Genomic DNA, 20,256 nt, shown 5'->3' with positions numbered 1-20,256 from the left:
AAAAGCATTACGTTTGTTTTGGGGTTGGTTTTTTTTTCTTCCTGAAATTAAGATGCTCCTCTGACATACGCCCTAAGAAACTAAATTCAGATGGGACATGTGCTTCTGAGTTTTTCAGTCTAGAGGGTTTTGGATTGAACTTCTCCTTTTTAAACATAATGACATTTATTTTCATCTAAAGGGGAAACGTCGCAGTTTTTCTACCTGTTATTTTCAGAACTCAAACTACCAGTGGTAACTCTATCCCAGGCCATCTGTCACCCACATTAAATAGTATCGTGACTTGATTGTCATATTTTGACAGCGCAGAGGGCTTTTTATTGCTTTATCAATCGGTGGAGTATGGCAGAGTAAGAAGGAATTTTAGAAGAAATGTATACAATAGTTCAATTTACTATGTTTCTGAAATTGAAACCAATTCCTATCATCCTAAAACATTCACTCCAAAGCTGCCTCTTCTGGAGTAACAAATATTCTCATTTGTAATTCAAATAATTCTCCAAGCAATTCTCCTCTGATGCTCCCTCTAAGTTTCTTATCATTTCTAAATAATTTAAAATTTAAATATGTGAGCATCCATGGTCTTGAAACCAATTCTGGTGGGGAGAGGGGGACTCTTATGCAGCTGGGGTCTCTGGCCCGTAAGTGTCCCTGGGCAGGACGGTCAGGGGGTGTGACCGCAAGTACTTGCTGACGCAGCAGGAGCCAGGTTTCCTGACACCTACGGGGCTGGAGCAGTCAGTGGACAGGTCAGTCACCACAGGCGGGTCAGAGGTTTTAAGATCCCTTGTTTGCTCAGTAAATTCTTATCCAGTGTCAGTGAACTTTTAGGACTTGGACCCTCAATACAGAGTACAGACAAATCCCTTTTCCCGAAGATCATGTTTTATTTTATACATATTTTATACATATTTTAGTGATCATGAATATTTCTAATTATGCTAACTCATCAAAAGCATTTATAATTTAGCCAACTGGCCAGTCATGGATTAAAACTGCAAATTGTGGAATGCTTCTGATAGGGAGAATAATAATTTTTTTCCTAAGTTTATGATTAGTAACTTTATGTAGGTGAGCTTGTCCCAGAGAAGGGTGGACGTCATATGAATAAACAATGATTTTAAAGCTTGACGGAACCCCTCAAAGTGTGTCCAGCTCACAGCTAGACTCACAAAGCCTGCCCCCACGCACACCCCGCAGACCCGCCGTTAGTCGGGACAAGACCAATGACAGCTTTCGGTTGTGCTGAAGAGGCACTGGTCCTTTTGTAGGAACGTCCCCAGCCCTGTGACTTGTTAACATGGGAACAATGCGGATTTGGGGCACACCAAAACACGGTGTCAAGGGTACTGTGCTGGAATCCTAGACGTCACCCGTGACCTTGGCCACACCTTCCCAGCCTGCTCCGCATCTGCATCCCTGAGAGCCTTCTGCCCTTCTGTCCAGACGCCCCGGTCCTGCCCTGCGCTCCTCTCCGCCGGCCCCCTGCTGGCGTCCCTCCCCCACTCCTCGCCCACTCCCTAGCCCGGAGACCCCGTTTTCCTCCCAGTTCTCTCACTGGCCCCCATGAGGGATGTCACCCACAAACGCAGGGACGTATTTCTCCCAGGCTCCACACGCGTCTGGAATTGCTGGCAAACCCCAGTGTTCACCGCCAGCATCACTTCCGATGTTCCCTCCTGTGCCCTCGGGGAGCACATCTGGCCACCTGTCATCCCAGGTTCCCTAACCTGTTCAAGGCCCTCTGCACGTCCGGGCCATCGACAGAGACTTAGGGCTCCCGCACGGGTTCCCGTCTCCATCACCTTCCCAACCGCCCCACAGCCCGTGCCCTGACCCCAGGCACGCAGACCCTCCCCTCGGTCCCCGTTCACAGTCCCCACACCTGTGCTCCTGCTCACCTGTCCTCTGCTTAGCTGCCCCGCCCCGGCGCCGATCAGACACCACTCAGCTTCAGCGCCGGGTCCAAGAAGCTCCGTCCATGGCCTGACCTGGAATGAATGGCCCTCTTTCCTGTGTTAACTGTATCTGCTGGTGCTTCCGTTTCAGCTAACAGAAGCTCAAGGCGGGGCCGGGGAAGGCTTACAGCTGGGAGTGCCTGGAACACAGGGCTCACGCGTGCATTACCGTTTGTTAACCGTGACATTATTTCCCGTGGGAACGACTGTAGCCCTACTCTTTCCCGCCCCGTGTATATGCCACCGCCGCCCGACGCAAAGCCGTTCGCTTGTCTACGTGCCGTCAAGGGACTATTTGAGGCTGGGACTCTGACAAAGTCTGGGGTGCAGGGTGATCATAAATGTATAGCTATGACCCCCTCCCCGCACTGGTCTTGCTTACGGACATGTCTCCCAGCTCATCTCTACCCCAGTGTCCAAGGACAGACAGCACCTTAGCATAACCGGGAAGAGTTTTAACCTCTGACCACACTATCATCAGCTTTGTGGGTCTTCACAGCTTCGCGGGGTTTCAAGTCAGAGTCGGAGCACAACTCCCAAGCTGGAAAGTTCCCTCAACAAGCAAGCAGAGCCAGGAGTGACAGCGGGGACCGGGATCCCGCCCCCAGGGGTGTGAGGCGCTGTCCTGGGCAGCCGTAGGCGGACACCGGCATGTGGGGGGGTCTCTGCCAGGCAGGCTGGGGTCTGTCCTGCGTGCATCCCTGGCCCCTCCCCCTGCACTCCCCCACTTGGAGCTGCCATGAAGGGGCAGCTGGGTACCTCTGCGCCCACCTTTCTGAGCCCCCCCGGGCCTCTCCAGTGGCTGAGTTTTCCATCTGGTCGGTCCCCGGGGCCAGTAAAACAAGCAGGGAGACCGTGTCCCAACAGAAGCCTGGGGTCGCGGCTTTGATTTTCAGTTTGGGCTGAGCTCTGGTTTGTTTGGTGACATTTGGTGACATGAAAGGGGGCGGGACGAGATGTGACCTCTACAGAACAGTGAGGTTCTCTCCTGGCAGCTGTTCTTGAGCCTGAGTTTTCACGTCGTTCCCTGGGTGGGTGTTTCTAAAGTGTCGTGGATAAAATACTGCTGTGCGTGTCAAATATCACCATTGCTTCACGCGGAAAATCGCTCGTTCGGTCTCCGGAAGACTCCATGTCGTGGGATGGATGTCTCAGTCCCCACCTTTATGAAGTGGGTGCTCACAGCCAGGACGAGGGTGAGCTCACCCCTCCGTCAGGCTCCGTCTGAGCTCCTTCCGAGCAGGGACACACGGGGGTGTGGGGTGACTCGCCCACTTCCACACCCCCCAGAAATGAGCAGGCAGCTCAGACCGCTGAATGGGCTTGGGGACCTGGGCGGGCCTGTGCTCACCGGGAGCACCTGGCTGGGTCCTGCCTTGCTGGGACATTGTAGGGACGCTGTCCTAGGAGTGAGTTACAGTTATTATTTGGTACCTCCCAGGTTCTGAATTGTAGTCCAGAAAGAGTTTAAACATATTTTTGGCAAGGGGAAGCCCTAATTGGTCGCCAAGAAATGACAGGGGAATCCTTACTGCAGGTTGGACCTGGGGACACTGCATCCTAGCCTGAGTGGAGCGGGCAACATCATTGGGACAAGGACAGGTGACGGCTGATTTTAAGAATGTGTGTCCTGGCTGCGGCGACTCTGTGGGTCCGTGGTCAAGACCCTGCCCACTCCAAAGGCTCACCCAGCCGGCGCTGGCAGCATGGCCAGCCGTGTGGACAGAACTCTGGGGCCATCGGCGTGGTGGCTTCTGTCCGTCTGTCTGCACAGCCGGGAAGTGGGTGGGCAGGTCAATTAAAAAACTAGCCGACTTCAAGAGTTGGCTGAATTACTTCCTCGTGGAAAGCAAGGGGCCGAGCAGCTCCACAGCTCCTTGGCGGCGCGGCCTGTCGCCCAGCGTCAGGAGGAGCCGCGAGGGGCCGGCAGGTGCGGGGCAGCCCCCGGCGGGTGACGTCTGACTGTTCGGTCAGGGCGCTGAGCTCGTGTCCCTGAGAGCGTCAGTAAGGGCGTGGCGACAGCCAACCCAACAGCAGCTGCCGGGGTGAATGAGCCAGAGGCATCCTTTGTTTCATTTTGTTTTTTTGGTCAGATCGACAAACCATTACTCGCCCCTCGTGTAGGACATTTTCCGCCTCCCACGGGCCGGAGCTGGGAAACAGACGCTGGTCAAAATGGCGGCCGTGCAACGGTGGCGCATAGCGTTCCCATGAGTCACGAAGGTCATGGTCCTGGTTTCTAGGTTGTGGTCATTTCGCGGGCTTGGGAGTCCTGTACTCCCCCCGGCTGAGCTGTGGGAAGGGCACCTGCCGCCAGCATCACCCAGAAACCCCAAGAAGCCATGTGTGTCACAGTGCAGAGGTGGGGGCCGAAAGGCTTGAGGGGAGGTGACCCCAGATGCTGGCCCAGGGGGCACAGCTGGCAAGTGTCCTGTATTCTGATGAAGTTACATGTGGGTGCCGGGGAAAAGGTACCAAGCTCAGAGGAAGGCATTATTCACCTAAATACCTTGAGAAAAGTCCAGGCAATCCTACCACGTGATCATCAGTGGGTTTTCAAAACCCAAAGAGAGTGCAGTGGGATTTCTCTCAGCTCTGCCTTCGTCCTGGCTCAGTCCGCCCAGGAGAACCTCGGTCCTGCCTCGGTTTCGGGGCTCAGTCAAAGCGACACCCCAGGTCACCCTTCTCCATCCAGGTCACCTCTGTGGTCTTTCCCCCCAGAGCGTGCAGAGCCTCTGTCTGTGCTTCACGTCCAGAGTCCGCCCAGCCTCTGTCGCAGGGCGGCTGTGTCTGCGCTTCCAAAGGACTCCGGTCCCCCAGTGACAGACCCGTGCCCGCTTCTAACACAGACACTACATTACCGCGAACGTGCTTCCTGCAGGAAGGAACCGAGGCACCGCTGCGTTTCAAAGATAAACTTGCAGAGGGAAAATAAGAAGATCGTTCTTTAGACCTCGGTGAAGAGGCCGGGAGACAGAGCCGGGGGCTGGGACCCAGGACACCTGGACGTCCGTTTCTTTCTGTCACCTGGGTCGCCCACCTGTCAGCCCAGGGCCAGGGTGGGGCTCCCCAGCATCACAGCTGGGGTGCCTCCCGCCCACGGGAAGGGGTCCCGCCCCCACACTTTAGAGACCCGCAAGCACTACTCCCTGATGTACACTTTCAGGGGATTTATTTGCACAAAGCAAAAACAGTGCAGTTTGCCTAAGAATCGCCGCCCTGCACTTGGGAGCTGACCCTGTAACTGCACTTGCTACAAGCCCGTGTCCAGGTGTCCCCGAGGTGCTGACTGTCCGGCCGCCCAGCCGGCACTGCGACCTGGAGGCAGAACTGGGCCCGTGCGAGGGAGCGTGTCCCCCACTGTCATGGGGCCCCGGGCAGAGGAAGGCTCCCAGGAGCCTTTGTACCCAGCGGTTCCCGTCACCCAGCCGCCCGCAGGGACCGCGCCCTTGCCTCTGCCCTCCTTTCGGTTGTATTTTTAATGAGCGACATTTAGGCCACTTGGGTTCTTTCCTCCTTCCTTTGGCCAACTGCCCGAGGGAAGCAGCCGGACAAAAGGACCCAAGGACGTTTTCGCCTCTAGGAACTTTTTTTTTCTGGCTCTGAAATGCAGTCAACAGCGGAAGAGGGGGCATCTTACGGGAGTCACCGAGCCGGCCCCCTCCCGAGGCCCTCAGCTGGGGGTCCCCCTCGCAGGGGTAGGGCAGCTGGAACCTGCCTTCCCTCCCGTCTTCTCACGGACGGCCAGGAGGTGGGCCGGCTGCACACCTGGACGTGTGTGTCTGGGAACTGAAGGTTCCAACCATCCCGCGCTGCCCCGGCCCCAAAATGGCAACCGTATGGACGCGCCTTCCGGACGCTCCGAGCCAGCAAGAGAAAGGCCGTCACCGTGAAGGGTTTCGCCTTCGCCGTGCGGGTGCGTCTGCCTGCTCAGGCCGCGAGCGCCGCTGTAATTAGCCAGGAGCGTTCCGAGCCAGAGGTCAGGAAGCAGGTCCCGGCCGTAAATGAAACAACGCCCGGCGAGGAGGAGCGCTGGGAACTGTGTCACATTAACACGCCTTGCCGTGTTTTTTCTTCTCGCTGGTCAGCCCTTCCGTGGCCCGCAGTATTTTCCTTCTTCCTTCATTTAGCGCCTCTCAGCGCCTGCCTCTCTCATTTGCTTCGATTTGGGTTGAACTACCGTTAATAGGTGTCCTATTTGGGGGCTGATCCTATTTTTGGCTTAACTTGTTTCCCTGCCGTTAGCTTCCCTTTATCCCCACTTCCTCATTTGTATCACTGTTGGCTCATCTTTTATCGTCTGTGTATGTAGCCGGGTTCAAATCTTTTTCTAAGGATGTAGGTGCACATGTATGTATGTATATATATATATATATATACACACACAAAGATAGAGCTAGGTATCAGATTCTAATTCCTAGTTCCACATAGTTAAACATTTTATATACTACCTGGTACACTAATTATGTATCTTGTTTGTTCAATTCATTTCTAAGTTCCTTGAGGGTAAGAACGAGGCTCTTTGTTTGTATTTTTAGTAATATAGAGTTGACAGACACAAGAGCTAGTTCTTATATTTATTCAAGTCTCAGTCATGCCCAGCACCGGTACCTGCTGTTTGGTTTATGGTTGGTTGGCACGTGGCCGTCACTGGACGAGATAAAACGCCTGCTAGGGTAACATGCCCACGTACAAACCTTCCTCTGCATGCTCGTCTCCCGCAGCCTGGGGCTGGGCTGACCCCAAAGCCCGTCGGCGAGCTAATTCCTCACTTGGTTACTTTGCAAAAGTCAGCAACCTCAGGACCCAGCCTTCCGTCCTGCTGACAGCACTGCCCTGGGGAAGCAACGCCTGGCGTGTGGGGGGCCTCTGATGGAAACCACCCCCACCCCGGGCCCCGACTTCCGATACAGGCTTCGCTCGGCCGGTGCCTGGGGACCCGCGGCGGTGGGTCCCTGCGGTGGGACCCTGGGCTCTCCATGCGTCCCCCCACTCCAGTGGGGGCAGAAGAGGTGGAGCCTGGTTGTTTCACGTCCTGCCTCCTCTCTGCCTGCAGCTCTCGCTGGCAGTCATGGCCCAACCTCTGTGCTCGCTGTCATGTGACACCCCAAGGTGTGGAGGCGGAGAAGGACCAGCGTGGGCCCACATCCCCGGAGACCGAGGGCATGTGCTGGGTGACAGCCCCTTTCCACCCCTCAGCACTGGGTTTCTGCTGCTGAGGACCCCTGGGGCCGCGGGGCCCACTCCAGCGCATGCCGGCTCGGGAGGGCTGCGCGGGCAGAGGCCTCCGAAGGGACACGGGGAGTCTGGAAGAAGTCTGTCCAAGGGCGAGCATGAACAAAGCAGGTTGTTCCACGGCCCGCATGCACGAGGCATCAGGGCACCGGGAGGGGCATGCAGGCCTGCGGGCTGCTGGCCGGGACCGAGACAGGAGCGGGCGGGCGTCTCGGGGCGAAACCCCTCTGCCTCCTGCTTCCGTCACTGCCAGCGAGTTCAGGCCCTGGCGGCAGAAAGCGCCCTGTGTCCCCGCTCCGGAGGCTGGAAAGGGGCCAGAACAGGCGGCCCCAGGCAAGGTGTTGACAGCAAAGTCCCCTGGACCCACGCGGTTATCTCCAGCCGGGAAGGGCAGCTGGCCATAAATCCACCCGGCCGTCCAACAACTGACGGGGAGTTTCCCTGGCTGTTATTTCTCTCGCGCAGCGTTGTTCTCCGCGCCTGTTTAATCATTGCTAACGCGAAGTCCTTTCTGTCCTGGACTTTGTCGCTGTTTGCAGGGAGTCATTAGGGCTCCTTGAGAAAACAGTGGTTCTCGCTGGGGCTGGTGACGCTGGTTTTGATTTGCTTTGGTTTATTTCCCTCTCCCTGCTTCCGCACAGACCTCTGTTCCCGTCACCCTCACCACAGAAGGAAGCATGAAGGAATTGGGGGGCCCTGGGCAGTGTGGCTCAGTGGGTTGGGCACGATCCTGCAAACCAAAAGGCCACAGGTTCGATTCCCGGTCAGGACACACGCCTGGGTTGTGGGATCAGTCCCCGGTTGGCACACATGTGAGAAGCAATTCTCTTTCTCCCTCCCTTGCCCCTCTGTGTAATTGATAAAACAAAGAAAATCTTTTAAAAAGAAAAGAAATTGGGCGTGGGGGGGGGCCCACCTCCAGGAACGTTTTGTTTTCCTTTTGCCAGAATGCAAAAGTAATAATAATAACAACTGGACTTTATTTGTGATGACTCTGAAGACTCTTGAGGTCACATGTGAGATGCTTGCTCCAAGATTCCTGCCGGGAGCCACACAAGGAAATGCCCTGAGTGACTCCACAGCACAAGAGCACACTCCCCCCTCCGCCCCCATCGGAAGCTTCCGGGAGCCCGGGGAGCCTGCCCAGGAACGTGCTCCGGCTGCCGGTGCGTGCGCCTGCGATGAGAGCGGCGGGTCCCCTCGCCCCTCCCGTGTCCCCGAAGGCAGCAGGTGTCTGCGTCGCCGAGTTTCTCACCTGAGACCTGGCAGGCCGGGCCCCGTGACCAGATTTAAGACATGGGTTCACGTCCGGCTGAAACTTTGCCTGCAGCATCAGGAGAGCCTTTGCCCATCAGCTGCCTTCACTGCCAGCAGCGGGTCAGGATGCCCCCTCTGAGCCCCAGCCAGAGCGAACCTGAGCTTGGCGCCCGGCAGGTTTTGACACGTGGAATGGGGGCCTGAGAAAGATCTACACATTTTTCTTCCTCGAAGTGTTTGCCCGCCGCCCCGTGCTTAGGAGAAAGGACGCGGCTCCTAATGATTAACCCCTGGGCCGTGGGAGCCGAGCGTCCGAACAATACGGGGCCTGTGCTCCGTCCCGCGCGTCCGGAGCGTCAGCACGAAACTTCAGCCCCGAGAGCGTCTCCGGTGAGAACTGGGTCTCGGAGATAAGCCTGCCTTTTATGACAGCTGATAACACGGGACGGTAGGAGGCGGGGACTGCTGAGTTCTAGTGAGTTCCACGCCATGGTCCCCCTTCCCAGACGCCCCCCCGCGTTGTTTATTGACAGCGTTAATATGTGAAGAACTGACTCCAAAATCCAGATGATTTTCCTCCTGTCCCCTCACCCCCTCTCTGCTTTCCGAAGAAAAAATGCCTTTCTAAATGACTAACGCTGCTTATCTCACGATAAGGAACAAGTCGCGTCCGATGGACCCTGTGCTTCTATTCAGAGCTGCAGAGAAACGGTGTCACCCAGGGCCCTGCAGCGCCGCGTCCCCGCCGGTTCCCAGACAACAGAAACTGTGACGACGTCAGGCGTGGAAGAGAACGAAACAGGATGCTGGACCCGAAACCCTCTCGGAGAGCAGTCAGGGGCTCGGGACAGGTGTCAAAAGCACCGTCGGTCGGTCAACGAGTTGTCACCAAGGGCCCCCGTGGGTCCCGCCCGCCGCCCTGCGAGTGTCCCCAGGCACGGGCCGGGGGCTCGGGGCCGAGATGCACTAACGAAATGAAAGCACCCAGGCCGGCCCACCCGAGGGCTGCAGACAGGACATGTGCAAACAGTCGTGGCAGAGACTCTCAGACGACGCCAAGAAGAGCTGAGGACGCTCCCAACCAGGTACCGCACCGAGCACCGAGCACCTGCCAAAGGACGCAGACACTCGCCCTCTGCGTGAGCAGGGGAGCCGGGAGGTGGCCCGTCCTCCACCCTCTCCCACCTCTGGACGTGGGCAGAAGTGAGCGGGAAAGTGCCAGCCTCTAGTGAGGAGCAAGAGGACTCGGGGGGACAGAGCCTGCCCTCCTGCCTCTCTGTCTCTCTCTGTCTCCCCCTCCTTCCCTCCGAACACAGTCAGGAATAAGGACTGAAAACCACGCCCCCCCACTCTTGTTCTGAACGTGACGCAGAAATGTACCCTTATTTGTAAGTATACGCCCAACGTCCCCAAAGAACCGGCGGCAAGGAAAAGTCAGCTCTTACCTCACACGCAGAAGTGTCGGCGTCACGGGACACGTGAAGGTCAGAAGACCGTCAGGGCAAACGAGACGGAGAACCTGCCATGAGGCTCCGCCCTCTCACGCACCTTCCTCCTGATCGGCGCGGCCGGCGGGGACTCAGCCCGTTGACTCTCCACCTGCGCAGGGGAAAGCAGACATCTCGCTGAGTGAGCTGCAGTGCACTGGCATGCCCCCGGGGGTTCCCAGATGCCCCCGAGGACTCCCTCACTCCCTCCCGCCTTGACACGATCTGCAGCTTTCACACATACGGCGGCTGTTTCTGGGGAGAGCGTCACCAAGTGCGGCATTGTCAGCGTCCCTGGTGGGTGGCCTTCTCGGGCAAGGCCGACAGGGTGTCTGCTGTCCTGAGGACGCCATGAAACCCGTAGAGCCAAGCGCTTTGATGTGGAATCACCCACAGCCTCTGAGGGAGATGGTTTCCTGGACCTGATCTGGGGAGCGGGGTGGGTCTGCCGCCAGGATGCGGGGCCACGGCTTCTAGTGCTGACTGTTCGCTGAGAACGTGGGGGGGGGTCGGTCTCTGTCACCACCGCTCACAGTCTGACGTGGGCATCACACGACACCCTGGGGCTTTTCCTTTAAAACAAGGAGCAGTGCTTGGAGGCGCTTTCACACGGCGGGGACAGCACTGATCCCCGTCCCCCTACGGCCAGGTCTGGCTCTCGTACATCTGTTCACGCAGAGAATGAAGCTCTTTGCATCAGAACAGACCAGCTGGGGGACGCTCTGGCGCCTGGTTGTAGCTTCGAAGTGTACAGTTGCCTTTATCCATCGAATGCGGTGTGTTTCTCCGTTTGTCGAGTATTACACTTTACGGAGGGAATGTAATCACCTCCTGTCCCGTTTCCTCCTCATGACGAGAGCCGCCTCCTATTTTCAGGCGAGGAAACGAGGCCTGGCCAAGCGCGCGCAGGCAGACATGGGATGGCTGAGCCCCGAATCCTTGTTGGAAGTCTGAGCTCAGGGCTGGGGACCATGGTCCCTGTGTCCCGGACTCATGGGAACAGCCGCGGGGTCCCGTCACTGCTAATATGTGAGCGGAAACTCCCTAAGAATCACCCAGTTTTATCCGAGTGCCATGGAGTGGCCGCTTAGAAGGGAATTTGTTAAAAGGGAGCTAAGCTTATTTGGTTTCTAAAATTTCCGCACCGCCGGATGCAATCTAGAGACAGCCTGGTGCTTCGGGGGAAGAGGCGTGTGGGCGTGCCGCCGGCCCTCTCGAAGACCCCGTGGTTAAGGGTCTGCTGAATTCAAAGGCCCTGTGAGTCAAAGCCAAAGCAATACACAAGAGTGCTAAAAACGTACCAATGCCGGGTGATTTTTATAAATGCACAGCGCATGTCTAAGCGTGGCCACCGCCTTCGGGGCATGAAGGCCTTTGCTGTAACAGATTACCACACAGAGTCAACCGTTAGCGGTCGCCGTAGCGATGGATGAGTACCGCTCCCTCCACGGAGGCCGCGGATCTGTGGACTGTCCCTTGGGTCTGTTTCTGGCATGCAGTCCCCTGTAGGGAGGACTGCGTACGGGTAGAAGGCCCCCCATGCTCACCCATTTCTTCAGACATGGGAAGTAAACTTCAGAGGGTTTGTGGGAAAATGGTCTGCGTCTTAAAGCATCGGCAGGGGAGCATCAGGACCACATGCTCCGCTCAGAGTCGGGCACCCTTTGGACCCTTGGTTCTGTAAGCTGACGGCAATCAAAGGCAGGTGCCTCCACCTCCAAAGTCACTGGGACGGTCCTTGGTGTAGGTCCTCCCAGGCTGGCAGCTCGCTGGGGTCTGTGTTATTTCAGCTTCGGTTCGGTGAGTCGGCCTCCAGGTGCATGAGCATGACCTTACCCGGGGTCCTTCCACAGTGGTTTGCTGAGGACAGGCTGGCGCACCTGAACCTCCCACAAGCAAACTGATCGCTCTGCTAACGTTAGGCAGACCGAGGTGATGGAGTACTGCTCCCAGCAGCTCATGGACTATAAATGCTTAGCTTAAGTATTCCTGTGCAGACACAAAAGTATTTGTCCAGAGGAAACTGATTCTCAAGAGCGGTGCCGTGAATTCTGAGCATCCCTGCTTTGGCGGCCGTTGGCGGAGACCTCCCTGCTTATAGGGCGCTCGCCCGTGTACAAAAACGATGCAAAAACCAAAACGTAGTGGGTAACCGTGTCACTTTTTTCCTGTTTCTGCCGCAGGTGGACGATCAGATGAAGCTGCTTCAGAACTGCTGGAGCGAGCTCCTGATCCTTGACCACATTTACCGACAGGTGGTCCACGGGAAGGAGGGCTGCATCTTCCTGGTTACCGGGCAACAGGTGAGCGCAGAGACTAAAAAGTGTCTTTTTATTAAGCATGTTCAGCGCAGCAGGAACGTAACTGGGTCAGAAGCGCTCTTGTGCTTTGAGAGGGCGAGATGGGCTGCAGGGAACTGAGAAAGCTGCAATGCGTTCCTACGCCGGGGGTCACCGCTGAACTTGACCGAAGCCGCGGCCGGTCTGCAGGGCTCTGAGGAGAACGATGAGGCCCAGGGTTCTTTCCTCGAGCCTCTCCCACCTTCACCGACCAACACTCGTTCCCGTCTGTGTCCGCTCCTAGGAGGCCGTATAAACGGTGGGATGTTTAAGATTTGGGATTCACACGGGTGGAAAAGACGGCTTCAAATGTCATATAGAAGCTCACCAGTGAGCGGAGCGGGAGGTTGTCACGCAAAAGGAAGATGGGGAGGAAACCTGCTCTTGGTCCCTACTCCTTTTTGCATAGATATTCGGTCTGTCAACAACTATCTGTGGGACAGTCTAGTCTGGGGCTTTGGCGTGTGTTAGTGCACGGAAGACGGAAGCCCTCGTGGAAATTAGGGCTGTAGCAGGGAGCAGCAGACGGTTAATAACCCCAATAAACAACCCACTATGAGGGCAGAGGCTGGGGTGCCCTTGAACAGAGCAAAAAAGGATCGTCACAGAAAGGGACATTGGCACCCCTCCGTGGCCCGTGACCGCCGCAGGCTGGACGGAGGGGAGACAGCTGACTGGGGGTGTCTGGGAAGAGGACATTGACTCATTGGACCCCGTTCCAACCTTCCGGGATTTGGCCATGCCCTCGTATGTGTGACCCTTCACCCTGTCCCTGAGGTGTTACTGAAATAAACGCGTAAGACACCCGGTCCCGTCGGTGGACGGCACTGCCCTTGCTCAGGCGTCCCGGACCAGGTGCTGGCTGGCAGCTGTTAACGTTCCTGTGCCGTGAAACCGCGGCGGCGCAGGCCTGGGAATGAGGGGCTCTCTGCGCACCATTGGCTGATAGTCCGTCCCTCACGTCTCCCCAATCAGACGAAAGGCAAGTGCTATTCCGGAGTCTTTGCAAATTGGATCAGTTCAAGCCTCTCGGTCACCACTGACCCTGCTTTCTGTTTCTGTCCCGAGAGAAGCTTCTAGACGAGGAAATAGTCTCCGTGGGTCCGACTTGCTGTGCTTTCAAATGTTCGCTGAGCGCCTCACCCCGTGACCGCAGGCCGCTGCAGAAAATGTGCCCGTTTCCAGAGTCTAATCGCTGGCGCGGCCCCAGCCGTCCCTCCCGCCCGCGCCCGGCGAGGAGCTGCATTAGAGGAGCAGGACTCAGCCCACAAATTAATGGGATTGCATTTCCTTCTGAGTTCCAGAAACTAAATGGTCTCTGCCATTCTCTCCCTGAGGCCTTTCATTCTGGCTCTTTAGAAATATTCCTTATTTCACATTTCATTTTCCCTTAAGTGCTGCCCCTGGATAGACGTAATTACTGTGTAAAAAGTAGCGAAAGTGCATTTCTTGTCTCTCTGCTCAGAACCAAGAACAGTCAAGGAAGAGCTGCTATTTGTGGTCCTGGGCCTCGGTCACCGCTCCCCTGGGCTCTGCCACGCTCGGGGAGGGGGCCTGGCCACTTCCTCACCCCCCGCAGCCGGTTCCCCTGTTCCTCTAGCTCTTTCCTCCCCCGCTTTTTAAAAACATCAGCTTTAACATTACAGCTGACATGACATGTTACATTAGTCTCAGGTGTACGACCCTGACTTGACACGTATGCACCTTACAAAGTGGTCACCTGTATACGGCTGGCACATGCCTGGCACCCCACCTAGCTGTTACGATATTACCAACTAGACGAATATTCCCTTTTAAAGGGAGTCACCCCTCTGACGACACCCCCACCAGCCCTTGTCCATCCCACCCACGTAAACAGCCTCATCATGATTCACTCCACCAGACAGTCCTCTTGATGGAAATTATGAAGCAAGTCTTTTCTTTCGTGGAATACGCTGAATAAAACATTCTAAACGGATCTCTGGGCTTCCTACAGCCTCTTACGGTGAAATTACAAAGGAAGACTTTGCGAAGCATGTGACCTTCCTAACAGCACGAGAAGACATTTCAGCCCAGGGGGCGGACATATTTCATCCCTCCACCACCCCTGTCTTGACGCTGAGTGTGTCAGGCACATAATAAGTGTTCGCTGACAGGACTGAATTGGAACTAAATGTATCCCGAACCTAATTGCTTAATTAAAACAGAATTAACTTGGACTTGAGACCCTGAGCGTTCACCCCACACCGCAGCCCAGCCTTCCACCACTCCCAGCTCCCTCTCACAAGGCCAAGATACCCCCAAGGTCCCAAGAAACAAACCCCCTAGGAAAAGGGGGGCGGATTACTCATGATGTCATCAACCTAAATCAACCATTTTTGTTGAGTTCTCTTCCAATCTTTAGAGAAAACATGCTAAGTGAGGGGTTTTCTTACTTTTCTAGATGAAAGAATCCACCTGCCGCAGGCATGTCACCCGCTCGCATGGGTTTGCACACAGTAGGAGCTTTGAAACGAGGACAGACCTGTTTCTGTGATGCGTTGTGTGTAGTCACGACAGCACTATCACAGGGAAACATTAAATGGCATCATTTCAAAAAAGCGTGCAAAATACCTTCACTGTCACCGACAGGACAGGAAGAACGTCCCCGTCTGCTTTAGGGCTGTGTCTGAAGGCCCGTCAGGAAGGGAAAGTAAGGTGTGAAGGGAAAACATTAGGCCCAGAGTCCAGGCGCATGCGGCACAGAATGCGGTGCGTTTATTCTAGCAAAGGAGAGGCGGCTTCCAGGAAAGCGCTGCTGGGAGCCTGAAGAGCGAAGAGAGAGAAAGCTGGCACCTACCAGCGCTGGCAGGACCGTCTCCCCCCGGTGCAAGCAGAGCCAGGCCACCGGAACCAGTGCCACCCCCCAGAGCAGCCCCCACCCCAGGGCCAGCAAGAGCCGGGGACACTGCGTCTCACACCGAGCTTCCGGCCCAGCCCTCAAGCTAGCGAATATGTTTTCATTCTGTCTATTGACCCGGCACCCATCTAAGTGTGTTCTAAATAACCTGCTCACGCAAGAAGGAAGAATGATGACCACCAATGTAAGCATGATCAAATCAGTTCCGCGTGCGCAGCATCTCAGCATTAAGACAAGGGTCCGTGTCTGCCCGACAGAGCACCTTGTGTTGAGGTTGCAATAGTATTTGCATATTGTTGCAAATGACCAGGCAGGGCAGCCGCCCCCGGGCTCTGCTGGCAACTGACCACCTTCTGTTGCTGTGGATCGTGTTAAAACGACGGGCATCTCACGCCGTCTGACTCCTCAGAAATCTCGGCTATTACAATGAAAAGCAATTTAGCGAAGACCGTCTCTACCCTCATGATGAGTGAATTTATCCAAAGGGGACCTCAGCTGCCTGCGTCTCTTCCAGACCTGCCTCGGGTCTCATGGCACGAAGACGGTGTGAACGAGGGCAATAAATTAATTTTACTAAGTACATAAAAGGCAAGGCCAGCTGCTCCTGAAAGGGGTGCAAACTCTGCATTCAGCAACGAAAATGTAATTATGTTTGTCATAAAACGGGGAGGACGTCGCGGCCGCGCGCGCCGGGCTGGGAATAAATCGCTCGGCCTCCTTCAGAGCCGCGCAATTTGATAAATTATCCTTGAAGGAAGTGTTCTCGGCGCCCCCATTTAATAAGCATGTTGGAACGCTCACGGTAGCATGTAAATACATGTCTGGCTGTAAAGGCGTCGGCCGCCCATTGAGTCCCCAGTTCGTCCCGCTGGGCCCCGGATCCCATGGACCAGACACGCTGCTCCACCGTCACGGGTGAACCTGAGGTGGCTGAACTTATCCCTTCACGCCTTCTGGAACGACACGCACATCAAATTTTAATTAACCCATCTCAGTAATAAAAAATTAATTAGGTTCTTTCCAGTTTCATTGTACTCCCTCTACAGGTACGATGTTCTAGCATTTGAATGGGCCACATCCCTGTTCGAACCACACAGAAAACTGAATGACCCGTGTCTTAATAATTAAGTTAACACCAACATATCTCCGGGGTTCGTGCGCCTACCTGTGTGGGGCTTCCCAGTGTCCCACACCGACCCCAAGCTTAAGCTAGTGGGATGGTCTCCACAGCGCTCCTTTCTTGGTAATCACAGAGGCGGGAGGCACCTTAGGACTGTCTGGCTAACGGCCTCATTTCAGGACACGGAGGGATGGAGACCTCGGCTGACTTGCCCAAGATGCTTCGTTGGGAAGTGGCTGCGTCGGCCGAGATCTCGTGCGCGGTCCCGGGCTCCTCCCGCCTCTGTGGCCCTACAGGCCCTCTCCCCTCTGTCCCGTTTGCTTCTGTAGGGTCTGTGTGACCCTGAGCCGGAGGAGTCAGAGCAAGAACAGGTTTGAAACGATTTAGAGCTCAGGCAGCACTTTACATAAGAAAACTTCCTTGGAGTGGAAGTTTCTGTAAGGGACCTGGCAAAACCATCGCTGACGGGTCCTTTGGTGCCGGGCAAATGGCCACCACGGGCCCCGCAGGGCCGCCTGCTCCCAGCTCAAGGCTCTTTCCACGCACACTCGGCGACAGAAACCACAGGTGCTCCGAGAGCCCGCGGGCCCAGATGTGCCGGGCAGAAGCCGTTTGTGCAGTTGGCAGGCGGGACCCGCTGTGCCGGCCACCAAGGCTTCCCAGCGGCCACGTGCGCCGTGGCTTTTTCATGCGCAGTTGACTCGCCATAAACTGATGGACACCTTCGGGGGTCATTTTCCGCCGACCTCATAATTTTTCTCGCTCTGGAAGAACGTTTCTGGGCACCCAGGATTCTCTAGTTCAAGCTGAAAATTCAACTCATCATATTTACACCATAAAAAAAAAAAATCCATCTGCCTTGTTTTTAATTGCAAATCCTCCTCAAGGGGCCTGTCCTCCTGCTCAGGAGGCGGCCCGGCGCATTCTCCTGGAGAGGCGAGCACAGTCAATTATGGTAATGAAATGTCAATAAGTATAAAAATTTCATACGCCCGCTCCGGCGGACTGGCACGTCAGCACTCGCCTCCCCGGCTGCTGCTGCTATTTTAAATGCGCCTGAGAGAGTCCATGTGCCGCGCGCCCCGGCACAAAAGGATGGAACGCCAGGTGCCAGCTGGGCTTTGCTTCGGACCGTAGCTGGTCACTGACAACCGCCCCAACATCTTACTCCTCTCCTGCTATGTCCCCAGAAACAATCCAAGATCGGTGCATGGCCGCGCCAATGTTTACAAAGAAGGAAATAAGCCTTTTTGGTTTCGTGTTCTCAGTCGAGAACCTCTTCTCATAAATAAGATTGTGGCTGTCTTTAGAGGGCAGTGTATCAATAATCACACGACAGTAGTAGCTGTAGCATTTGAGGAACCAGCAAGCTAAAGGATCATCTAAATGGGATTCTTCCAGTGCCCATAAGCATGCAGCCTTGACCAATGAGGACTTGATGATACCGTCTCTGAATAGAAAAATATGTCCGCCTCCCTGTTCCTCACGGCCTGGATGGCACCACTGTCTGCGCTGAGAGTGCTGAGCTGAACTCCCTCTTTACAGACAGGGTAGTTTTCTCTCAACTTATTCATGAGAGTTAAAATCTTAATCTTGTGTGATAATGCAACTTCACAATAGAAAGGGTATATGTGTGTGTGTGTATGTGTGTGTAAAATTTCGTCAAAAACTGGTTCCTAAAAGCTATCAAAATAATTCGATCTATCAGAATAATTACGGTACCTGATATACTAATAGAATGTGTCCCCAGCTCCTTTCACGGGGAGTCACCTATTCTATATTCGTGTTGCAACCTGGTTTTGCCCACACGTCAGGACGGCCTGGGGAACTCTGCACGTGTGAGCATGGTCCTCACCGGCGCCGTGATTCTGTGTTGCAGGTGGATTACTCCGTGATCGCCTCGCAGGCCGGGACCACTCTGAACAACCTCATGAGCCACGCCCAGGAGCTGGTGGCAAAGCTGCGTTCTCTCCAGTTTGACCAGCGGGAGTTCGTGTGCCTGAAATTCCTGGTGCTCTTTAGCTTAGGTAAGGAGTCTCGCTCTCGTACGGCGTTCCGCCAAAGGTGACGCGTGATGCCGCGCTGCGTCTTCAAGCTCATGGGTGTTTTTGTTCTACCAGGATCCTGCCCTTCTTTCCAAATCCAGCGTGAATAGGGGTACACGTCTGTGTGGTCCGGAGCCCTGTCGTGGACGGGCTGGGGTGTGGAGGGGGAGTTGTGAGACTGGAGTCCTGAATTTCCTTCCTCGGTGGGCACCACGGGGAGGTGGCAGGCGCGCAAAGCTGTGACAGAAGGTGTCCAGGGGACGCTTAGGAAAGACAGGCACTATCAGAGTCTCGGCATCTTTCTGCCATTGAGTGTCTGTGTGTCTTTGTTTCCACTTCCTCCCTGCAGCTGCTTTTATTCCTGTAAACATGGATGGTAATTAAGAGCCTGTTTCTTACATCTCCATCAGGATTAACCGGGAAGTGTTTCTAAGCAGAGGTACCCCTGTGGGGACAGTTGTGCAGGGAGAAGGATGCGCCTTCAGGGGCACTGCGGAGGAGAAGGATAACTAAGCAAAAGACAGATTAGCGAAACCAAGGTTCTCCGTGAGTCAGATGAGAAAAATCACCACTCCTTGCAATAAAAAAAGGATTAAGGAGATGGATTTTTATTGACTTCAAAGGAACAGATTTTCCTGCCTGTCCCGTACTTGATTTCTGTATTTGGTTGGCCCAATAAAGCCAACTTAAATAAACTTTTTGCCAAGTCCGTTTATTACTTATTGGCAGACGGCTGAGGGAGGCAACCTCCCTTGAAAGAAAAAAAATGCAGAAATCAGATTTACCAACATATGTTTTTTCTTTAGTCTTTAGTTATGAGATAGCTGTGAATTCATATCCTAAGAAATAAAATAAAACAAACTACAAAGTAAAACAGATGTGTCTACTCTCCAAATTGGGCACTTTGGGTTGAAAATTCTTCTTGACATCACTCACAACTGTTGCTAATAAAGGAATAGTTTGAAGTAATAGAACCAGAGTTAATTTTTCACATGTAGTCAACATTTAAAGTAGAAAGAACATTTTTGTATTTTGGAAAATGTGATAAATATAGAGAAAAGAAATGTTACTGAAAATTTGAAAAGACAACAGAATTCCATAGATGTAGTGTTCAAAGGTTTACAAAGCCGGGGCTGAATCCTGTGTGGTTGTCATGTTAACCACAAGAAATAGGGAAGTTCTAGCCAAGTGACTCTCCAACTCGTTCCCAAGAACAGAGTTTAGAAAACTCAAGAGAATGGGAGCGTAGGCCTGTTTGCTGTAATCGCACAAATTGTTCTGGGTTGTGGCAAGATATTCGTCTTTTCAACTCATGCATTTGATCAGTAATTAGATGGAAAATGTGGTAATATATGGAGAAGAAATCTAATACATCTCGGTGATAAAATATTTAAAGAGAGTTATCTCACTTCAAGGGTATTTTAAATTAGTTCAATCACTGCGTTACGTTTGAAGAAGCAGAGACGAACCATGAGCCATGTTTAGGTTTCTTCGCTTTTATCTTTCCTTTCATTATTTTTCAAAATTATTATATTCTCTGCCAATGCGATGAAATGGGGTTGGGCGCTCTGAACCCGACACATGACCCTCCGGAGTGAGTGGGCCACGCATCCACCGTGCGTGCCCCTGTTGAATGAATGTTGACTGTCCCATCAGGCTCGGCACCAGTGACTGACTAGCCTGGATACCCCTTAACGTTATGCCTATTATTTAAAGAAGAAAGAAAAACATAGCTTTCAGATCAGAGGTGAATAGTTTTGGCCAAGCGTTTATTTTTAAAGAAGGAGGAAAACTGTAACCGGCAGTAACGTTTGCATAGTTTCCAGTTTGTGAATGGAAGACTTTTTCCCCATAGCAACAACAATCAATCTTTTCTGGGGGGGTGGGGGGGCACCTTGGTTGAAGTACATGGATGATGAACCTCAGGCCTCCAAAGC

The 20,256-nt window shown here is 54.2% G+C and overlaps 1 protein-coding gene across 3 annotated transcripts in view; it reads left to right on the top strand.

Moving 5' to 3' along the window:
* Window positions 1-20,256, top strand: part of NR5A2 (nuclear receptor subfamily 5 group A member 2) — a 75,075-nt gene that overhangs the window by 37,981 nt on the left and 16,838 nt on the right. For all 3 annotated transcript variants that reach the window (XM_090263327.1, XM_090263326.1, XM_090263329.1), the window contains exons 5-6: window positions 12,121-12,240; window positions 18,154-18,301. In XM_090263327.1, the coding sequence (XP_090119453.1) occupies window positions 12,121-12,240; window positions 18,154-18,301 (268 nt within the window). The remainder of the gene's footprint in view (window positions 1-12,120; window positions 12,241-18,153; window positions 18,302-20,256) is intronic.

Source organism: Furipterus horrens, unplaced genomic scaffold (genome assembly GCF_987537825.1).
Source record: "Furipterus horrens unplaced genomic scaffold, mFurHor1.1.pri manual_scaffold_15, whole genome shotgun sequence".
NCBI lineage: Eukaryota > Metazoa > Chordata > Mammalia > Chiroptera > Furipteridae > Furipterus > Furipterus horrens.
The sequence above is the reverse complement of the archived record's forward strand: the minus strand, read 5'-3'. Positions and strand labels throughout refer to the sequence as shown.